General features: G+C 50.2%; 1 protein-coding gene across 1 annotated transcript in view; it reads right to left on the reverse strand.

Moving 5' to 3' along the window:
- Positions 1-268: 268 nt before the first annotated feature.
- The window catches only part of LOC309569514 (serine protease inhibitor A6-like), a 109963-nt gene continuing 92701 nt past the window's right edge, over positions 269-17530 (reverse strand). Inside the window, exons 4-5 of the mRNA XM_082275380.1 lie at positions 8059-8206; positions 269-475 (exon numbers count right to left, since the gene is read on the reverse strand). Coding sequence (XP_082131506.1) covers positions 284-475; positions 8059-8206 — 340 coding nt within the window. The 3' untranslated portion in view covers positions 269-283. The remainder of the gene's footprint in view (positions 476-8058; positions 8207-17530) is intronic.

Here is a 17530-nt window from a genome sequence, read left to right on the forward strand (position 1 = left end):
GGCAAGGTTAGGGTAGGGAGGGGAGGGTGAAAGAGAGATTAGGGGTTCCAGGGACCCGGCCGCTAATTTATTCTAGTGGTTTCTATTTCGCTGGGTTTACAGCGTGAGCTACTGTATAACAACAATGTTGTTTAAGATAGCAACGCACGGCATGTGGGCGATGTAGTAAATTCCACCCAAGGCGCCCAGCTAGTATAATATTTGCCATAAGAATCTTTCGCTTATCAAGGTTTATTTAATCCACAGGAATGTTACATTGTGGCAGAGATGGGAACATTGTGGTTTATTTCTCCGCAGGATTCATGACCGTCCCCATGAAAAGAACGATGTCAGTTTTTTGCTCAATGAGGAAGAAAACGAATGGCCTATCAATGGATATATATGGGGGTGCTGAAAATGGCATCCAACCTACGGCGGTGGCTGCGGCGGCCACTGTCCCTTTTTCATCCACATTTATTACAGCCTGGTGCACGGCCTGAAATATAATAACAGACACGATAACGTCAGCAAATAATCAGCAAACACAACCTGCTCAGCTGTAGTTATATAAGATGATTGGTGTCGGGGTAATGGGAATTTCTAATCAGTACAAAAAAAGACCATGAAGTGTATTGTATATAGAATTGTGTTTTTTATTTATTTATTTATTTTAAATAATTTTAACAGTTGGCAAGACCAGTGTTTCTCAACCAAAGTGCCACGAGCTTGGGACCCGGTTTTCCCTGGATCTGAACTATGAGTTGCAGTGGTGTGGATGAGTTGGTCCTCAGCACCCTGACAACAATGAGACTCTGGATCCAGGACGCATCATGTCATTCATTGCTATGATGATGGCACCATGGCGATGCATGACTCTGGGGGTGCATGCAGGGCTGCCCCCAGTATTCAGCAGAATATGGAAGTCCACCTACTTCAGAACCTCCTCCGTTTCCTCTCCTCTGCCATGCTGCTTAAGCCAAAAAGTAGGGCTCAGATGTGAAAAGGGGACTGTGTGGTTGTGGGGCTCTGTGATGGAGGCACTCTGTGGTGATGGGGTACTCGTTTATAGGGAACTCTGATGTACAGGAGCAACTCTGATGTACTTGTGTGCTTTCATGATGTGAAGGAGGACCTCCGATGTGATGGGGGGCATCTGATGTAATGGGGGTGCCCTCTGATGTGAAGGAGGACCTCCGATGTGATGAGGGGCATCTGATGTAATGGGGGGGCCCTCTGATGTGAAGGGTAATCTCTGATGTGATGAGGGATCTCTGATGTGATGGGGGACCCTCTAATGTGATGGGGGCCTTCCGATGTGAGGGGGGAAACTCTGATGTGATGGGGGATATCTGATTGATGGGGGGGGGGCTCTCTGATGTAATGGGGGGCCCTCTGACCTGATGGGGCCCTTGGATGTGAAGAGGGACTTCCAATGTGAAGGGTAACCTTCAATGTTAAGGGGAACCTCTGATGTCAAGGGGGGACTCTAATATGAAGTTAATATCAAGTTGTTTGTGTGCGCAACATCCCAGGTTTAGGTTTCCCACTGCTAAGTAGCATTTAGAAGGGGAACTCTGATGTGATGGAGGACCTCTGATGTAATACGGGACCTTCTGGTGTAATACGGGACCTTCTGATGTGATTGGGACCTCTGATGTAATACGGGACCTTCTGATGTAATACGGGACCTTCTGATGTGATAGGGACCTCTGATGTAATACGGGACCTCTGATGTGATAGGGACCTCTGATGTAATACGGGACCTTCTGATGTAATACGGGACCTTCTGATGTGATGAGGGACCTCTAATATGATAGGAACCTCTGATGTGATAGGGACCTCTGATGTGATGGGGGACCTCTGATGTGATAGGGACCTCTGATGTGATAGGGGCCTCTGATGTGATGGGGGGGCCTTTGATGTGAAAGGGAAACTCTGATGTGGTGCTGGGATCTCTGATGTGATGGGGGTGGGGGGGGGCTTCTGATGTGATGGAGGATTTCTGATGTGATGGGGGCCCTCCGATGTGCGATGTGATAGAGGACCTCTAATGTGATGGGGGCCCTCTGATGTGGGATATATATATATATATATATATATATATATATATATAATATAATATACACACAGTGCTCAGCATAAATGAGTACACCCCAACAGATTTGTCAGAAAACCTTTACTTTCCTTTCGGAGTCAACATTCTCTATGGGACTCCATACTACAAAATCCTCCAACAAATGCGGGCCATTAATTGCAACCAAGATTTGTTAATTTGCACACAAAAAAAAAGTATTTTTTCTAACAAATTCATTCAAGTCAATGTTGCAAAAATGAACACACCCCAATGAAAATCTTAGAAGCAAAGCTAAATTTTAGACAACAGACTCCTAATTACCAAGAATTCAACTACAGGTGAGTGTAATTATTCATTAAACAGGTGTCCAGCAGACAGGTGATTATAAAAGGGTGTTGCTCAATAAAGAAAGCCCCTCCCATTTCATTCTGTCAGCAATGGCACCACATGGAAGAGAAATGTCACAAGGCCTGAGAAAGAAAATAATTTCTTTACACAAGAAAGGTGAAGGCTACAAGAAGATCAGTAAAGCTTTACTTATCAGTCAGCATACTGGAACAAAAGTGATATAAAAATGTAACAAATCCTCAGTATCTTCCTCCCTTGCATCAACCTATCCAAACTAACTTCGACGGGTATTACTTCTATTACGAACCTATACCATGGTAGCTAACTCAAATCATTCGCGACGCTCGCGCAAGAATTTTCACTATCCCTGCAAGCCAACTTTGTCTACAATAGCGTGTCTAGCTTCCTGCGAAAACATTCTCCACCAGATATCTCCCTTCCAATTTCTTACGAATCCCACCTGCCCCTAAAGGGCATTTCTCTTTTTTACCATACTATCAAGCACAAGGCCATATTCCAAAAGTCACCGCATATGATCACCTGGGAAAAAGAACTCAAACAAGAGTTTTCAGATGTGCAATGGGCTAATTGCCATTCGGACCACTTATAAAGCGTCCAAGTGCGTCTCTCATTGGGAGCAAGCGCAGAAACTCCTTACCCGTTGGTACCTAACACCTTATCGTTTGTCTAAAATTTATGTAACCCAAAGCCCTCTCTGTTGGCGCAACTGTGACCAGGTGGGCACAATTGCTCATATTTTCTGGTACTGTAAGGCAGGGGTGGGGAACCTTTTTTCTACCAAGGGCCATTTGGATTTTTGTAACATCATTCGGGGGCCGTACAAAATGTATGCATAAATGTAATAGGCATTGCTTTGCGGCAAAAAACGCTGTAAAAAATTGCGTGACTTTGAGGTCACAAAAGTGTGAAAGGGGCCTTCAGTAATCAAGGAATAGTGTGCCCCCTTTCAATGCAGAGTGACCACAGCATGCCCCCCTTTCAATGCAGAGTGACCACAGCATGCCCCCCTTTCAATGCAGAGTGACCACAGCATGCCCCCCTTTCAATGCAGAGTGACCACAGCATGCCACCTTTCAATGCAGACTGACCACAGCATGCCCCCCTTTCAATGCAGACTGACCACAGCGTGCCCCCTTTCAATGCAGACTGACCACAGAGTGCCCCCTTTCAATGCAGACTGACCACAGCATGCCCCCCTTTCAATGCAGACTGACCACAGCGTGCCCCCCTTTCAATGCGGAGTGACCACAGCGTGCCCCCTTTCAATGCGGAGTGACCACAGCGTGCCCCCCTTTCAATGCAGACTGACCACAGCGTGCCCCCCTTTCAATGCAGAGTGACCACAGCATGCCCCCTTTCAATGCAGACTGACCACAGCGTGCCCCCCCTTCAATGCGGAGTGACCACAGCGTGCCCCCCTTTCAATGCGGAGTGACCACAGCGTGCCCCCCTTTCAATGCAGACTGACCACAGCGTGCCCCCCTTTCAATTGCAGAGTGACCACAGCGTGCCCCCCTTTCAATGCGGAGTGACCACAGCGTGCCCCCCTTTCAATGCAGACTGACCGCAGCGTGCCCCCCTTTCAATGCAGACTGACTACAGCGTGCCCCCCTTTCAATGCGGAGTGACCACAGCGTGCCCCCTTTCAATGCGGAGTGCCCAGAGCGTGCCCCCTTTCAATGCGGAGTGCCCAGAGCGTGCCCCCCTTTCAATGCAGACTGACCACAGCGTGCCCCCCTTTGAATGCAGACTGACTACAGCGTGCCCCCCTTTCAATGCGGAGTGACCACAGCGTGCCCCCCTTCAATGCAGAGTGACCACAGCGTGCCCCCTTTCAATGCGGAGTGCCCAGAGCATGCCCCCTTTCAATGCGGAGTGCCCAGAGCGTGCCCCCTTTCAATGCGGAGTGACCACAGCGTGCCCCCCTTCAATGCAGAGTGACCACAGCATGCCCCCTTTCAATGCGGAGTACCCAGAGCATGCCCCCTTTCAATGCGGAGTGCCCAGAGCGTGCCCCCTTTCAATGCGGAGTGAACACAGCGTGCCCCCCTTTCAATGCGGAGTGACCACAGCGTGCCCCCTTTCAATGCGGAGTGCCCCCTTTCAATGCGGAGTGCCCAGAGCGTGCCCCCCTTTCAATGTGGAGTGCCCAGAGCGTGCCCCCCTTTCAATGCGGAGTGCCCAGAGCGTGCCCCCCTTTCAATGCAGAGTGCCCAGAGCGTGCCCCCCTTTCAATGCGGAGTGCCCAGAGCGTACCCAGAGCGTGCCCCCCTTTCAATGCAGAGTGCCCCCTTTCAATGCGCAGTGCCCAGAGCGTGCCCCCCTTTCAATGCGGAGTGCCCAGAGCGTGCCCCCCTTTCAATGTGGAGTGCCCAGAGCGTGCCCCCCTTTCAATGCGCAGTGCCCAGAGCATGCCCCCTTTCAATGTGGAGTGCCCAGAGCGTGCCCCCCTGTCAATGTGGAGTGCCCAGAGCGTGCCCCCCTTTCAATGTGGAGTGCCCAGAGCGTGCCCCCCTTTCAATGCGGAGTGCCCATAGCGTGCCCCTCTTTCAATGCAGAGTGCCCAGAGCGTGCCCCCCTTTCAATGCGCAGTGCCCAGAGCGTGCCCCCCTCTCAATGTGGAGTGCTCAGAGCGTGCCCCCCTTTCAATGTGGAGTGCTCAGAGCGTGCCCCCCTTTCAATGCGCAGTGCCCAGAGCGTGCCCCCCTTTCAATGCGGAGTGACTGAAAACAATGCAGAGTGAACAGCGTGCCAAGCCCCAGTGCACTTGACTTACCTGTTCTAGCGGCGGGCGGCTTCCTCTCTTCGAGTCCTCCCGCGTCCCGCCTCCCGCCTCCTCCTCGGCCAATGACATTGGCCGAGGAGGAGGTGGATCTGTGAGACAGTAGCGAATTTTCATTCGCTATTGTCACACAAATGGGCGGGCTCGAGGCGCGCTGCTCTGCGCTTCGGGTCCAGCCTTTTCGGAGAATTCAGTGTCAGAACGGAGCCATCGGCTCCTTCTGACACAGCGGCACGGGGGGCCGGACAGAAGGATCGTGCGGGCCGCATGTGGCCCGCGGGCCGGAGGCTCCCCACCCCTGCTGTAAGGGGTTGACCAGCTTCTGGGGGAAGATATTCGAAATTATTTCAGACACCACTGGTATACTGCGTACACCTGATCCTGCCCTAGCACTTCTCTTCCTGGGCATGGATGCCTTTCCATCCCCGATGCGTATTGTAGTGGCCCACATCTTGATTGCAGCCAGAACCATCATAGCGAGATGCTGGAAACAACCTGTTGCTCCTTCACATCTGGAAGCACTGAGACAAGTTAACCTCCAATTCTCCCTGGAAAAGGCCTACGCCTTTTCAACCCTCAGAAGCTCTAAATTCCACAGAGACTGGTCAATCTGGGTAAATAGCAGATATTTCCTCCCGTCCTGTTGACACTTTTACGGTCACTTAGTTTAGTTCAGTATGTCAAAGTTTACTCTGTACTTGTTTAGCTCTCCATGCTAACAGTTCAGTTAGCAGATAGTCCACGTTGTGCTTAGTTCATGTTCCCGTGTTATTGAGATAGGTCAAGGATCCGTCCTCCATTATGGCCATTGCCCTTAATGATTACCAGACATCCTGGCTATTCTTGTATTCCATATCTCCTGTTTATTCACATTATCTTCATATGTTTTATTTTGTTGTATGTGTATTTTAAATACCTCAATAAAAATTATTGAAAGTAATGTAACAAAGATGGAACTGCAACCATCTCACAGAGACACAAATACAAATTGGCCTAAAATGATGAAAAATTTTATATGTTATATAGCAGAATGTGAAAAAAAATATATATATTTTTCAGAATTGTCGATTTTTTTTTTTGTTTATAACACAATAACTAAAATTCACAGAGGTGATCAAATACCACCAAAAGAAAGCTCTATTTGTGGAAAAAAAGGAAATCAATTTTATTTGGGTACAGCATCGCACGACCGCGCAGTTGTCAGTTAAAATAATGCAGTGCCGAATCGCAAAAAATGGCCTGGTCTTTAAAGTGGTTAAAGAGCACCAGAATATGTCATCTCACTTTACCTACTTATGAAGGGCTACCTACCCTTTATGTGTAAAAATATACTTATCTCCTTATTTAGCTTTACTTAATTTGCTGTAAGATGACACTTGGAGCTGAGAGGCAACAGCTCTGTTGTTCTTATTCCTCTTAAATACTTCATTTCCCTCTTCCTTTTCATTTCCTCTTCATTTCTTCCTCTTCATTTCCCTCTTCATTTTTTCCTCTTCATTTCCCTCTTCCTCTTCATTTCCTCTTCATTTCCCTCTTCCTCTTCATTTCTTCCTCTTTATTTCCCTCTTCCTCTTCATTTCCTCTTCATTTCTTCCTCTTCATTTCCCTCTTCCTGTTCATTTCCTCTTCATTTCCTCTTTATTTCTTCCTCTTCATTACCCTCTTCCCCTTCATTTCCTTTTCATTTCTTCCTCTTCATTTCCCTCTTCCTCTTCATTTCCTCTTCATTTCCCTCTTCCCCTTCATTTCCTCTTCGTTTCTTCCTCTTCATTTCCCTCTTCATTTCCCTCTTCCTCTTAATTTTTTCCTCTTCATTTCGCTCTTCCTCTTTATTTCCTCTTCATTTCTTCCTCTTCATTTCCCTCTTCCTCTTCATTTCCTCTTAATTTCTTCCTCTTCATTTCCCTCTTCCTCTTAATTTCTTCCTCTTCATTTCCCTCTTCCTCTTCATTTCTTCCTCTTCATTTCCCTCTTCATTTTTTCCTCTTCATTTCCCTCTTCCTCTTCATTTCCTCTTCATTTCCCTCTTCCTCTTCATTTCCCTCTTCCTCTTCATTTCCCTCTTCCTCTTCCTTTCTTTCTCTTCATTTCCCTCTTCATTGTTTCTTCTTCATTTCCCTCTTCCTCTTCATTTCCTCTTCATTTCCCTTGTCCTCTTCATTTCCTCTTCATTTCTTCCTCTTCATTTCCCTCTTCCTCTTCATTTCTTCCTCTTCATTTCCCAATTCATTTCTTCCTCTTCATTTCCCTCTTCATTTTTTTCCTCTTCATTTCCCTCTTCCTCTTCATTTCCTCTTCATTTCCCTCTTCCTCTTCATTTCCCCCTTCCTCTTCATTTCTTCCTCTTCATTTCCCTCTTCCTCTTCATGTCCTTTTAATTTCTTCCTCTTCATTTCCCTCTTTCCCTTCTTTTTAGTTTTATAGTAAAAAAGGTTTAAAACCTTACAACAAATTCCCTTCACATGGTGGTGATCCAAAGGTAACATTTAAAGTTTGTCCCAGCTTGGCACTATAAATTCACATGAAAAAATGTGTTTTGTGTGAATGGGGCAAAGTCAAAGGTTCTCTGGCTATAATCTCTGCAGTTCAAATGTGCGATTGTGGAAGATACCACATTATGACCATTAGGTGGTGGTGAGGATCATACTTATATCTTCTGATACTCTGCACCATCCAGTGGCCATAATGCCGTATCTCTGAACTTCCTAGATTTCTTGACATATTATTATTTCAGCAGTTTTCTATGAGAGAACTATCATTGTGTTATTAGAGGATAGTAGGTCAGAGGTGACACCATATTTATGGGCCAAATATAAAATCAATAACAGGAAATATAAATAGAATGGACTCTTACCGATCCCACTTTAAGCCCAAAATCGTGAGTTATTCCAAAGAAGTCTGCAGCCTCGGTGAAAGGGGTTCTGATGCCAAGTTTAGGTAACTCTTCCTTTAGGTTTATTTTGGAGATTATATTAAATTTGGGTACAAAAAGATTAATGGTCCTGTGAAGTAAAAACAAAAAAAAAAAAAAAGCTTATTATGAGAACTGGAGAATAGTAATAACTGCAACAATGATTGGGATAAAAAAGGAAAACTTCAACCACCTTCTCTATCCACCCCTACTGTAGCTTAGACACCCTTATATCTGTTGATCTGGAAAAAAAAAATGTATCCATACATGTCCTGACATTATATAAAACACAGGACAATTTATCATTAAACAGCCAATGAGAGTGTTATAAACTGAATGGATTATTTAGGTAAGCCCTCACCCTAAAGGTAGCCCCACATGCATTAGAATCTGATTGTACAACCTCTGCACAATCTTCTATAGATTTCATGTCCAGTTTCAGGTTTACTTTTTCCACTTCCAGGCACTGTACAGGAATTGGGCTTTAACAACAATGATGTACCCAAACAAGCCATTCAATCTATTACCAATTTATAACTTTGCTTGCAACATTTTTTGTAGATATAAAAGAGATTATATAATTACATTGTATGCAAGTCCAGCTTTAATGAAGAAACCTGTCAAAATATTAAAACCACGAGGGGGTTGTGGCTTGGTCCCGATCCAAGATGGCCGCTTAGTACCGAGCTCCTGCACCTCGAGGCCTGATCTTCTCACAGCATAGCCGACTCGCACCCCGTCTTGCTATCTAACCATGGGGAGTACCTCCCGGAGCAACTCCGCTACCCGTTCCCGGGCTCCGCGGGAACCGGAGACTCAGCTGAGCCGTGGAATCCCTGAACTATTCCGGTCTCAGACCGGGACCACACAGAGGCCTACTCCCTCTCCTGCTCCTCGCTCTCGCTCCCGCTCGCCGAACAGACAATCATCCGGCGCCAGTGCTCGTTCCCCCGCCTTGGAATTGTCTCCTCCACCGGCCTCTTTATTTTTCCAAGACCTCCAGCTCGTGGCGGCGGACATTAAAACGGACATCAAGGCCGCCCTGTCGGCCGTCATTGCCGAACTCAGAAGTGATGTCCAGGCCATGTCTCTGAGGGTGGAGGAGGTGGAGATCACCACAGCCCGCCATGATGCCTCCCTCTGCCATGTTCAGCAGGTGACTGAATCCCACGCCGCGCTACTACGAGACCTGAACAGGCATGTGGAGGATCTGGATAATCGGGGGCGGCGGGGGAATCTTCGGGTCCGTGGAATCCCCGAGAGCGTGGAGCACCAGAATTTCCCTCAGGCGGTCACCTCGATCTGTAATGACCTCTTGGGCAGACCTCCGGACACCCCGGTCGCCCTGGAACGTATCCACAGGGCCCTGAGGCCCAGAGGTAGGGATACTGACCCCCCCAGGGACGTGGTGTGCTGCCTCATCAATTTTCAATTGAAGGAAGATGTCCTCCGGAATGCCCGGATTCGCCGCCATATTGCGTATCAGGGGGCAGAGATCAAAATGTTTCAGGATCTGTCCAACATCACCCTGCAACGGAGGAGGGAGCTGCGCCCGCTGCTGGAAGAGTTGCGATCAAGGGCCATAGTATACAGATGGAAATTCCCGTTCGGACTCTCTGCCACCTCCTAGGGTCGAACGGCCCTTCTCCGTGTTCTGGAGGACCTGGAACATTTCTGCTCCACTTTGGATATCCCCTACATTGATTTGCCGGACTGGTACAGCGAATTTCGCCTTTCCCCCCTTCGCAGGGCCACCTCCATGGATGGTATACAGCCAGCGGGAAACTACAGCGTCCGTCGCCGCAGAGCCTATCCTGCCTCCCCTCCTCCTGCCAGGAGAGACGAAGTACCCCGCAATGGCAGCCCTACTGCGTCTCCTGATCACAGGAGGGCGCGTCGTACGCCTTGATTGTGGGGTCTCCTACCGGTGAGTGCTGTCGTGACTTTCTGATTGCTGAGATGTTACTCTGCTACTTTCTCCCCCTGTCTTCCCGGCCATGGACTGTCTGTTTGCCTTGAGTCTACAGCTCCTCCTGATTATGGGACTTTCCGCAGCTCTTTCCCCTCCCGGTCTATCCCTGCTGCTCCTACCCTGGACTGCCTATCATCCCCGGTCCTGTTACTTGGAAGATCGTGCTGATGGCTCACGTGGAGTCCCTACTGTTTTTGTCCCCCTTTGATGGCTTGGGATCCCTTACAGCGCTCCGTGACTCTGCTCCCCCCTCCCCCCCTGCCTGCCCGCGCTCCGACCGGGACGCCACTAACATTTACTTTCTCCCCCCTACGGATCACTCCTAGCCTTGGCTTGAGGACTGCCTGTCTGGACGCTCCCTGGTTTCGTTTCTCCATGCCGGATACGTCCCTGCTTGAAGACTTTGGCTGCCAGGTCACCCTTTTTGGGATGCTTTCCCTGCTTACGCTTACACCCAGGATGACATCCATGCTTGTGTTTTATAGTTACGGGGCTGCTTCCACGGTTGTATGTATTTTCCTCACACTGCCTGTTTCTGCATGTTCGTTGTGTGGGCCGGGGGGGGGGGGGCCCGGGGACTGCCCATTGTCGGCGGTTCGCTCTTCTCCCCACTATAAGTGAGTGAGTAGGTCATCCTGCGAGCCGTGCGGGTTATTCCGGGCCCCCCCCCTCCTCCCCCCCCCCCCCCCCGCGGCTGCGGTGGCGGTTGGGGTGGCTGGGGGTGGGTGGGGAGCTGTGGGTTTCACATTTGCTATACCTGGAAATGTGCTGTGGGGGCTAGCATGGGGGGCGGGGATACCTGTGCCCTGCCTGCACGCTGGGGGGTCATGTGTTGCTGTGGCCGCCTGGCTGGTCGGTGGGGCGTGGCTTATTCCCACACCTCCATGATCTATGTGTCATTTCACATGCTGATGCCTGGGTTTCGCCCGGCGACACTTTTAACATACCTACTGATCCCTACTGCTGTTGATAGATGGAGGATGCTGGGAGACGCTACATGGCCTGTGCCCGCTTTTTTCTCTTTTTTTTTTTTTTTTTTCTTTTTCGGGCGTTTTTTTGTATCTGTTTTGGCTTGTTTTTCGGTTCTGGCCATTTGGCCCAACCTCCATCTGTCACTAGACAGTACTCACCGGTATTGATTGTTCACGTTTATTCCTGTGTTCACTGCTTCGTTGTATGCATTAGTTTGTTTGGCTGCTCCTCTACTCCCTAACCGGTTATGAGGTCACTGCCCTTTGTTTTTGACCTCTCTCCCCTCTACCCTGGGTATCCCCATCACTGCCTACCCTACTGAAGCCTCTCGCATGCTCCTCCCTCCCCCACACTTCCTCCCGCCCCCTTCTCTCTGCCTCCTTCTCTCCCGTCCCCTCTCCCTCCCCCCCTCTCCTCCCCTCTCTCCCCCCCCTCGTCCCATCCCCCCTCCTCTCCTTCCCCTTCCTTCCCCCCCCCTCTTCCCGCCTTTTCCCCCCTCTTCCCCCCCTCTCTCCTCCCCTCCTCCCTCCACTCCCCCTCCCCTTCCCGGGGTTACCTGGCACCTCCTCGAGGCGCCGCCTTCTTGCCCTTTGATTGCCCCCTCCCACCTATGCCTGTTTATTTACTCTACCACCTGCCCTCACTCCCCTTCACTCCACTATGGAGCTTGTATGCTACCACCTAACAGTCCTTACACAACCTTTTTCCCCTGGTGCTCGCCTACATATCCTTGCCTCTGCTCCCCACGATATTTGCCTGTGTTCCATCGCCCTGGTGCTCTGGCCTGTTGCTCCCCCACTGCCACCCTTATAGCTGTGAGTCGGCTACCCCCTTTGTAGCTTTAAATGGCCCTACAGGTGCCTGGTGCTGACCTCCTTTCTTGGTCTCCGTTCCTTCCACTCTCCCCAGCAGCAGAGGTTATCTCCTCTCCCGACTCATTTCCGATACCTTCCCCTGATATCCCCTTCCTCATCGGGTGACGTAGCTGGTCTACCAGTGCCCGCGGATTTAGTGCCTTGCCCTCTCTCCCCTCCTGCCCTCCCTTGACCCCCCCCTTTTTTTTTCTCTCTCTCTTTCTCCCTCTCTTTGTTTGTGCCTGCTCGATTGCTTGTCGTGTTTTGTTTGTTTTGGCCACCTGTCTTTCGTCTTCCTTGTCATCGGTCCTAGTGTCTATCTCTCCCCTACTGTCTTGAAGGATGCCCCGACCTCATTCGGCCCGTCCTGACGCTCAGCTATTGAAAATAGTCTCCCTGAATGTCAAGGGCCTTAACACGCCTCAAAAGCGCTCTTCGGTTTTGACACACCTGCGTAGGCTCCGGGCGGATGTGGTTCTCCTCCAGGAGACCCACTTTCGAGCGGACTCCGTACCTCGATGCTATAACAAATACTATCCTACTGTGTTTCATGCCCCTTCACCGGACTCGCGGACTAAAGGGGTCTCGATCCTTGTAGCTAAATCACTCCCGCTGTCCATTACGGACTCCCTAGTGGACCCCAACGGCCGCTATCTTTTTCTGCGGGGCTCCCTTCACAACTTTCAGATTACCTTGGCTACTGTGTATAGCCCGAACTCCTCCCAAGTCCCCTTCTTCCGGAGGGTTGCATCGGAACTGATCCCATTTCAAAGGGGCACTCTGATTTTTGGGGGCGACTTTAATGTCCCCCTAGACCCCTTACTGGACACTTCCTCTGGCACCTCCTGCCTCCCTTATCGGGCTCTGAAACAGATTCGACTGAGCTTGCAGTCTTTACAACTGCATGATTCTTGGCGCACTTTACATGCGTGGGACAAGGACTTTACGTTCTTCTCCCCGCTTCATTGTAAATACTCTCGGATAGACTATTTGTTCTTCTCCCAGGCGGCTCTACAGTACCTCACCGACGCTTCCATTGAACCAGCGGTCCTATCGGATCACAACTCGGTCACTATGACCTTATCGCTGCCCCTCTGTATGCCTCGCGACCGGGTATGGCGGCTTGACGCCTCTCTACTGACGGATGCGACTAGACTCTCTGAAGTACGCTCTACCCTTCAGGACTACTTTCGTGACAACGCTACTCCCGACACCTCTCTGCTGACTCAATGGGCTGCCCACAAATGCGTGATCAGAGGCAAACTTATAGCCCTTTCTTCAGCTCTACGGAAACAGCGGGAAGCGACTGTCTCCGACTATCTTTCTCGAATATCGGCCCTTGAACGAGTACATAAGCAGACTTTGGCACAGGATGCCCTCTCGGCTCTCACTGAGGCCCGGGAGGGCCTCCAATCTGAACTGGATAGGCGGACCCGCAAGAGTTTTCTTTTATCGCAGAATCTTTTCTACGAATACGGCAATAAGAGTGGCCGTCTCCTTGCTCGAGCCCTACACGCTAGGAAAGCCAAAACGGTGGTTCACCACCTCTGCTCCCCCTCTGGAGCAAAGGTGACGAACAACAGGGATATTGCGGGTGAATTTGAACGTTTCTACCGCCAGCTGTATAATCTGCCGAAGGCGGATTCCTCCTCTCCAAATCCGACTACCAGACCTCGCGCGATCGCGGATTTTCTTGCACAAAACCTGTCTCAAGCTGTTTCCCAGGAATTCAGTTCCACCCTAGATGCCCCCATTTCCCCACTTGAATGGACCGCTGCTCTTAAGCAAATGAAACCCAACAAGAGCCCCGGACCTGACGGCCTGCCGGTCGCGTATTACAAGTCTTTCTCCGATGTCCTGTCTTCCCCTTTTTTAGCGGCGTTCAACTCCCTTTCCCCCGAAACCTCACTGCCCCCCTGCATGCTTGAGGCCCACATTGTGGTCATACCAAAGGAAGGGAAGGATGCTTCCTCCCCGTCCAGCTACCGGCCGATTTCACTGCTAAATGTTGACGTGAAAATCTTTGCCAAAGTCTTGGCGAATAGGCTCCTTCCACTCCTCTCCAAGGGCATCCATCCGGACCAAGTTGGCTTTATCCCTGGCCGGGAGGCTAGGGTTAATACCATTAAAGCAATCAACCTTCACTATGCCCTTTCCACGACCAAACAAAGCGGTTTCCTCTTATCCCTGGATGCTGAGAAGGCATTCGACAGGGTCTCTTGGGATTATATGGAGGCAACCCTGATGGCATGGGGTCTTGGTCGCGGCCTCCTCAACTTCGTCATGGCCCTCTATGCGGACCCACGAGCCCGTGTTCGGGTCAACGACACCCTGTCGAGTGCCTTCCCCATCGGTAATGGAACCAGACAGGGATGCCCCCTATCCCCGATCCTCTTCGTTCTCACTTTAGAGCCCTTCCTCAATAGCATCAGGAATAACGCAACCATCCATGGAGTACGTTTCGCGGGTGCGGAATACAAGGTGGCCGCCTACGTGGACGACCTCCTTCTGTTCCTCACGGAACCCGTCACCTCCCTCCCTGCGGTCATGAAGGAATTCCGACAATTTGCTCATTTATCCAATCTCAAAATAAATTTTTCTAAGTCCTTTGCCCTGAACGTAACCTTACCCTCATCGGCCGTGCAGCACTGTCGGGACAATTTCCCCTTTGTCTGGCAACATGACTCGCTCACTTATTTGGGGATACAGCTCCCCTCCGACCTCCGCCATCTGTTTGCTCGCAATTTGCCCCCGATCCTTGCCCAAATTAAAACTGACTTAGCCGTCTGGACCAAGCTCCCAATCTCTTGGTTCGGGCGAGCGGCGGTTCTCAAGATGAACATCCTGCCCAGGATACTCTATGTCCTTCAGACCATTCCGGTGTCTGTCCCGAAGCCGTTCTTCCGCACTTACAAACAACTGACCACGGAATTCCTTTGGCAACACAAGCGATCTCGCATTCACTATGATCTCTTGTCCCTGCCTAAACATAAAGGGGGTATCGGTCTTCCCGATATTCGCAACTACCATATAGCCTGTCATCTCACCAGAATTGTTGACTGGAATGTCCACAAACCCTTCAAAGACTGGGTCTCCATTGAAGCTGGTCTCACTTCTCTCGACCTATCCACGGTTCCGTGGATCAAGACGTCCTTGGTTCCCGCCGACTTGGGACGACACCCCTTAATCAGCTCAACGCTTCGCACCTTTCGTCGGGCATGTAAAACAACAGCGATCTCGGCGACCCTGGGCCCTATGACCCCTATACGATTGAACCCCGATTTCCCCCCGGGTATGACTAGCACTTACCTTACGGATCATTGGCCGGCTGCTCATCTGCGTATCCACCATGTCAGCGACGGCAAGCAGCTCTACCCCGTCGCCTCTATTGCCCGGAAAGCCAAGTGTCCTCCTATCCTGCCTTTGGCTTTTCTACTCCTAAGCCACTTTGTTTCATCCTTCACCCGCAGGTTTCCTTGTACGGACTCCCCGTCCCCGTTTGATGACCTCTGCCAACAAGAGGGCCCCCTTCGCAAACTGGTATCGATTACCCATTCCCTTCTCTTCTCGCAATCTGGTCAGGCCGTGCGTAAACGGTGCGCCGCCTGGGAGAAGGAATTGTCCTGTTCGCTTTCTGAGGAAGACTGGGAACAAATCTTTCTTAAAAATCACAAGTGCTCCCGGAATGTGTCTACCCAAGAAAATGGATACAAAATTGTATCTAGGTGGTATCGAACCCCGGTGCTTCTACACAAATTCTTCCCTTCTGTCCCCCCCACTTGTTGGAGGTGCTCTTCTGATACTGGATCCCTTCTTCACATTTTCTGGTCTTGCCCGAAGTTGTCTTCCTTCTGGCGAGAAGTACACAGGATAACCACACAGGTCACCACCTATGCCCTGGAATTCACACCAGCTCAATTCCTTTTACATCATACCCCTGCCTCGCACGCTTCTTACACAAAGTCGTTAGTGATCCACATGCTCAACGCAGCCAGACAATGCATCCCGGTGTTGTGGAACTCGCCGCTGCCTCCGACAGTCAAACAATGGCTCCGCAGGGTGTCTGCTATAGTAGAGATGGAAGAACTCATCCATGTTGCCCATGACACCCCCGCTAAATACCATAAGAAATGGGCTTGCTGGCTTCACTTTGTCAGCACCCCAGAGTTTTCCATGCTCTGCTGTTGAATGAACAACTATTCTCTACTTGCCCTTTCTTCCAGCGACCTTTTTTGATTTTACTTGACCTACCCAGGACTACTCTTCTCTTCCCCCCCCCCCCCACCTTGGTGTTGTGGTATGTATGCGTTGAGTGTATGTGTGTAGGCCCCCCCCCCTTTTTTTTTTTTTCTCTTCCCCCCCCTCTCCCTTATCCCCTTCCCCCCTCCCTTCCCCTCCCTTCCCCTCCCTTCCCCTCCACTCCCCATCATGAGTCGCCTTCCCTCCTCCTCTGTGCTCTCTGCTGGTTGGTTAAGCCGACTGGCGAGCACTCCCCACGCCTTTTCTGAACGCCTTCTTAAGATGTGCATCGTAGCTCTACCCCTCCTATCACCCCCTCCCCCCCTCATGGGGACGGTCGCCGGACCCCGTGTTGGGGGGAGGACGTTGTGCTTGGTCCCTTCCCCATGGGACACTTGCCCCTTTAGGCCTTGCCCGTCGTGCCTTTCCGTGTCCTGCCTGTGTCCCTTGCTACACCCTGCCTTGGACGGCCTGAGGTTATTTTGTCTCCATGTACTGATTCCTATGCCGCCCTCTGTCCCTATGGACCAACGGATGCCTACACTTGTTGAGGAGTTTCTCTCCTCTCATACTGTTTATATACTGTTGTGTATTATTTTGCACTGTTCACTTTATATTGAAATATGCTATTTTTGAGAGTATTATGTACCTCTTGTTTCTGTATGGCGTTCATTTCATGTAATGCTCTTTACCCTTTTCTTAATAAATTGTTTTGGAAAAAAAAAAAACCAGGGCTGTCATTTCCGGCCTCTCTTTCTGACAGTGCCAGTTACCTGAGTGTCATAAGGATCTAATAGCATCAAAACTGTAAGTCATGCCAGTGGGCAGCTTAGCTAAAAGAATCTGTGCTATAAACTATAAATCTTAATCATTTTGGTTTCATGGCAGAGCACTGGAGCATTGAGAACACTTCAGAACCGGCAGTTTGAACTTTGCCCTTGCCTTTCTACCTGCCGGCATTTGTCCTGCTTCCTACCTCCCCTTTGTTCTACCTTCTCAATGCTTGTGTCATATCCTGCCTGGCCTTGTTTAATCTTCTGCCTGCCTTTGTCCTGCCTCCCGCCTTCCATTGTCCCACATTCTGCCTGCCTATGTCATGCCTGCTGCCTGCCCTTGTTCAACCTCTTGCCTGCCTTTATTCTGCTTCCTGCCTGCCCTTTTTCAACCTTCGGCCTGTCTGTGTCCTGCTTCCTGCCTGCCCTTCGCCCACCTCCTGCCTATCTTTGTCCTACCTCATGCCTGCCCTTTACAACCTTCTGCCTACCTTTGTCCTTCCTCCTGCTTGTCCTTGTTCAACCTTCTGCCTGCCTTTCTTCTTTCTCCTGTATGCTTTTTTCCCCTTCCTTCCTGGTTTTGTTCTCCTTCCTCTCTGACCTTG

This window comes from Pelophylax lessonae, assembly GCF_965119305.1.
Source record: "Pelophylax lessonae genome assembly, chromosome: 13".
NCBI classification, from domain to species: Eukaryota; Metazoa; Chordata; class Amphibia; order Anura; family Ranidae; genus Pelophylax; species Pelophylax lessonae.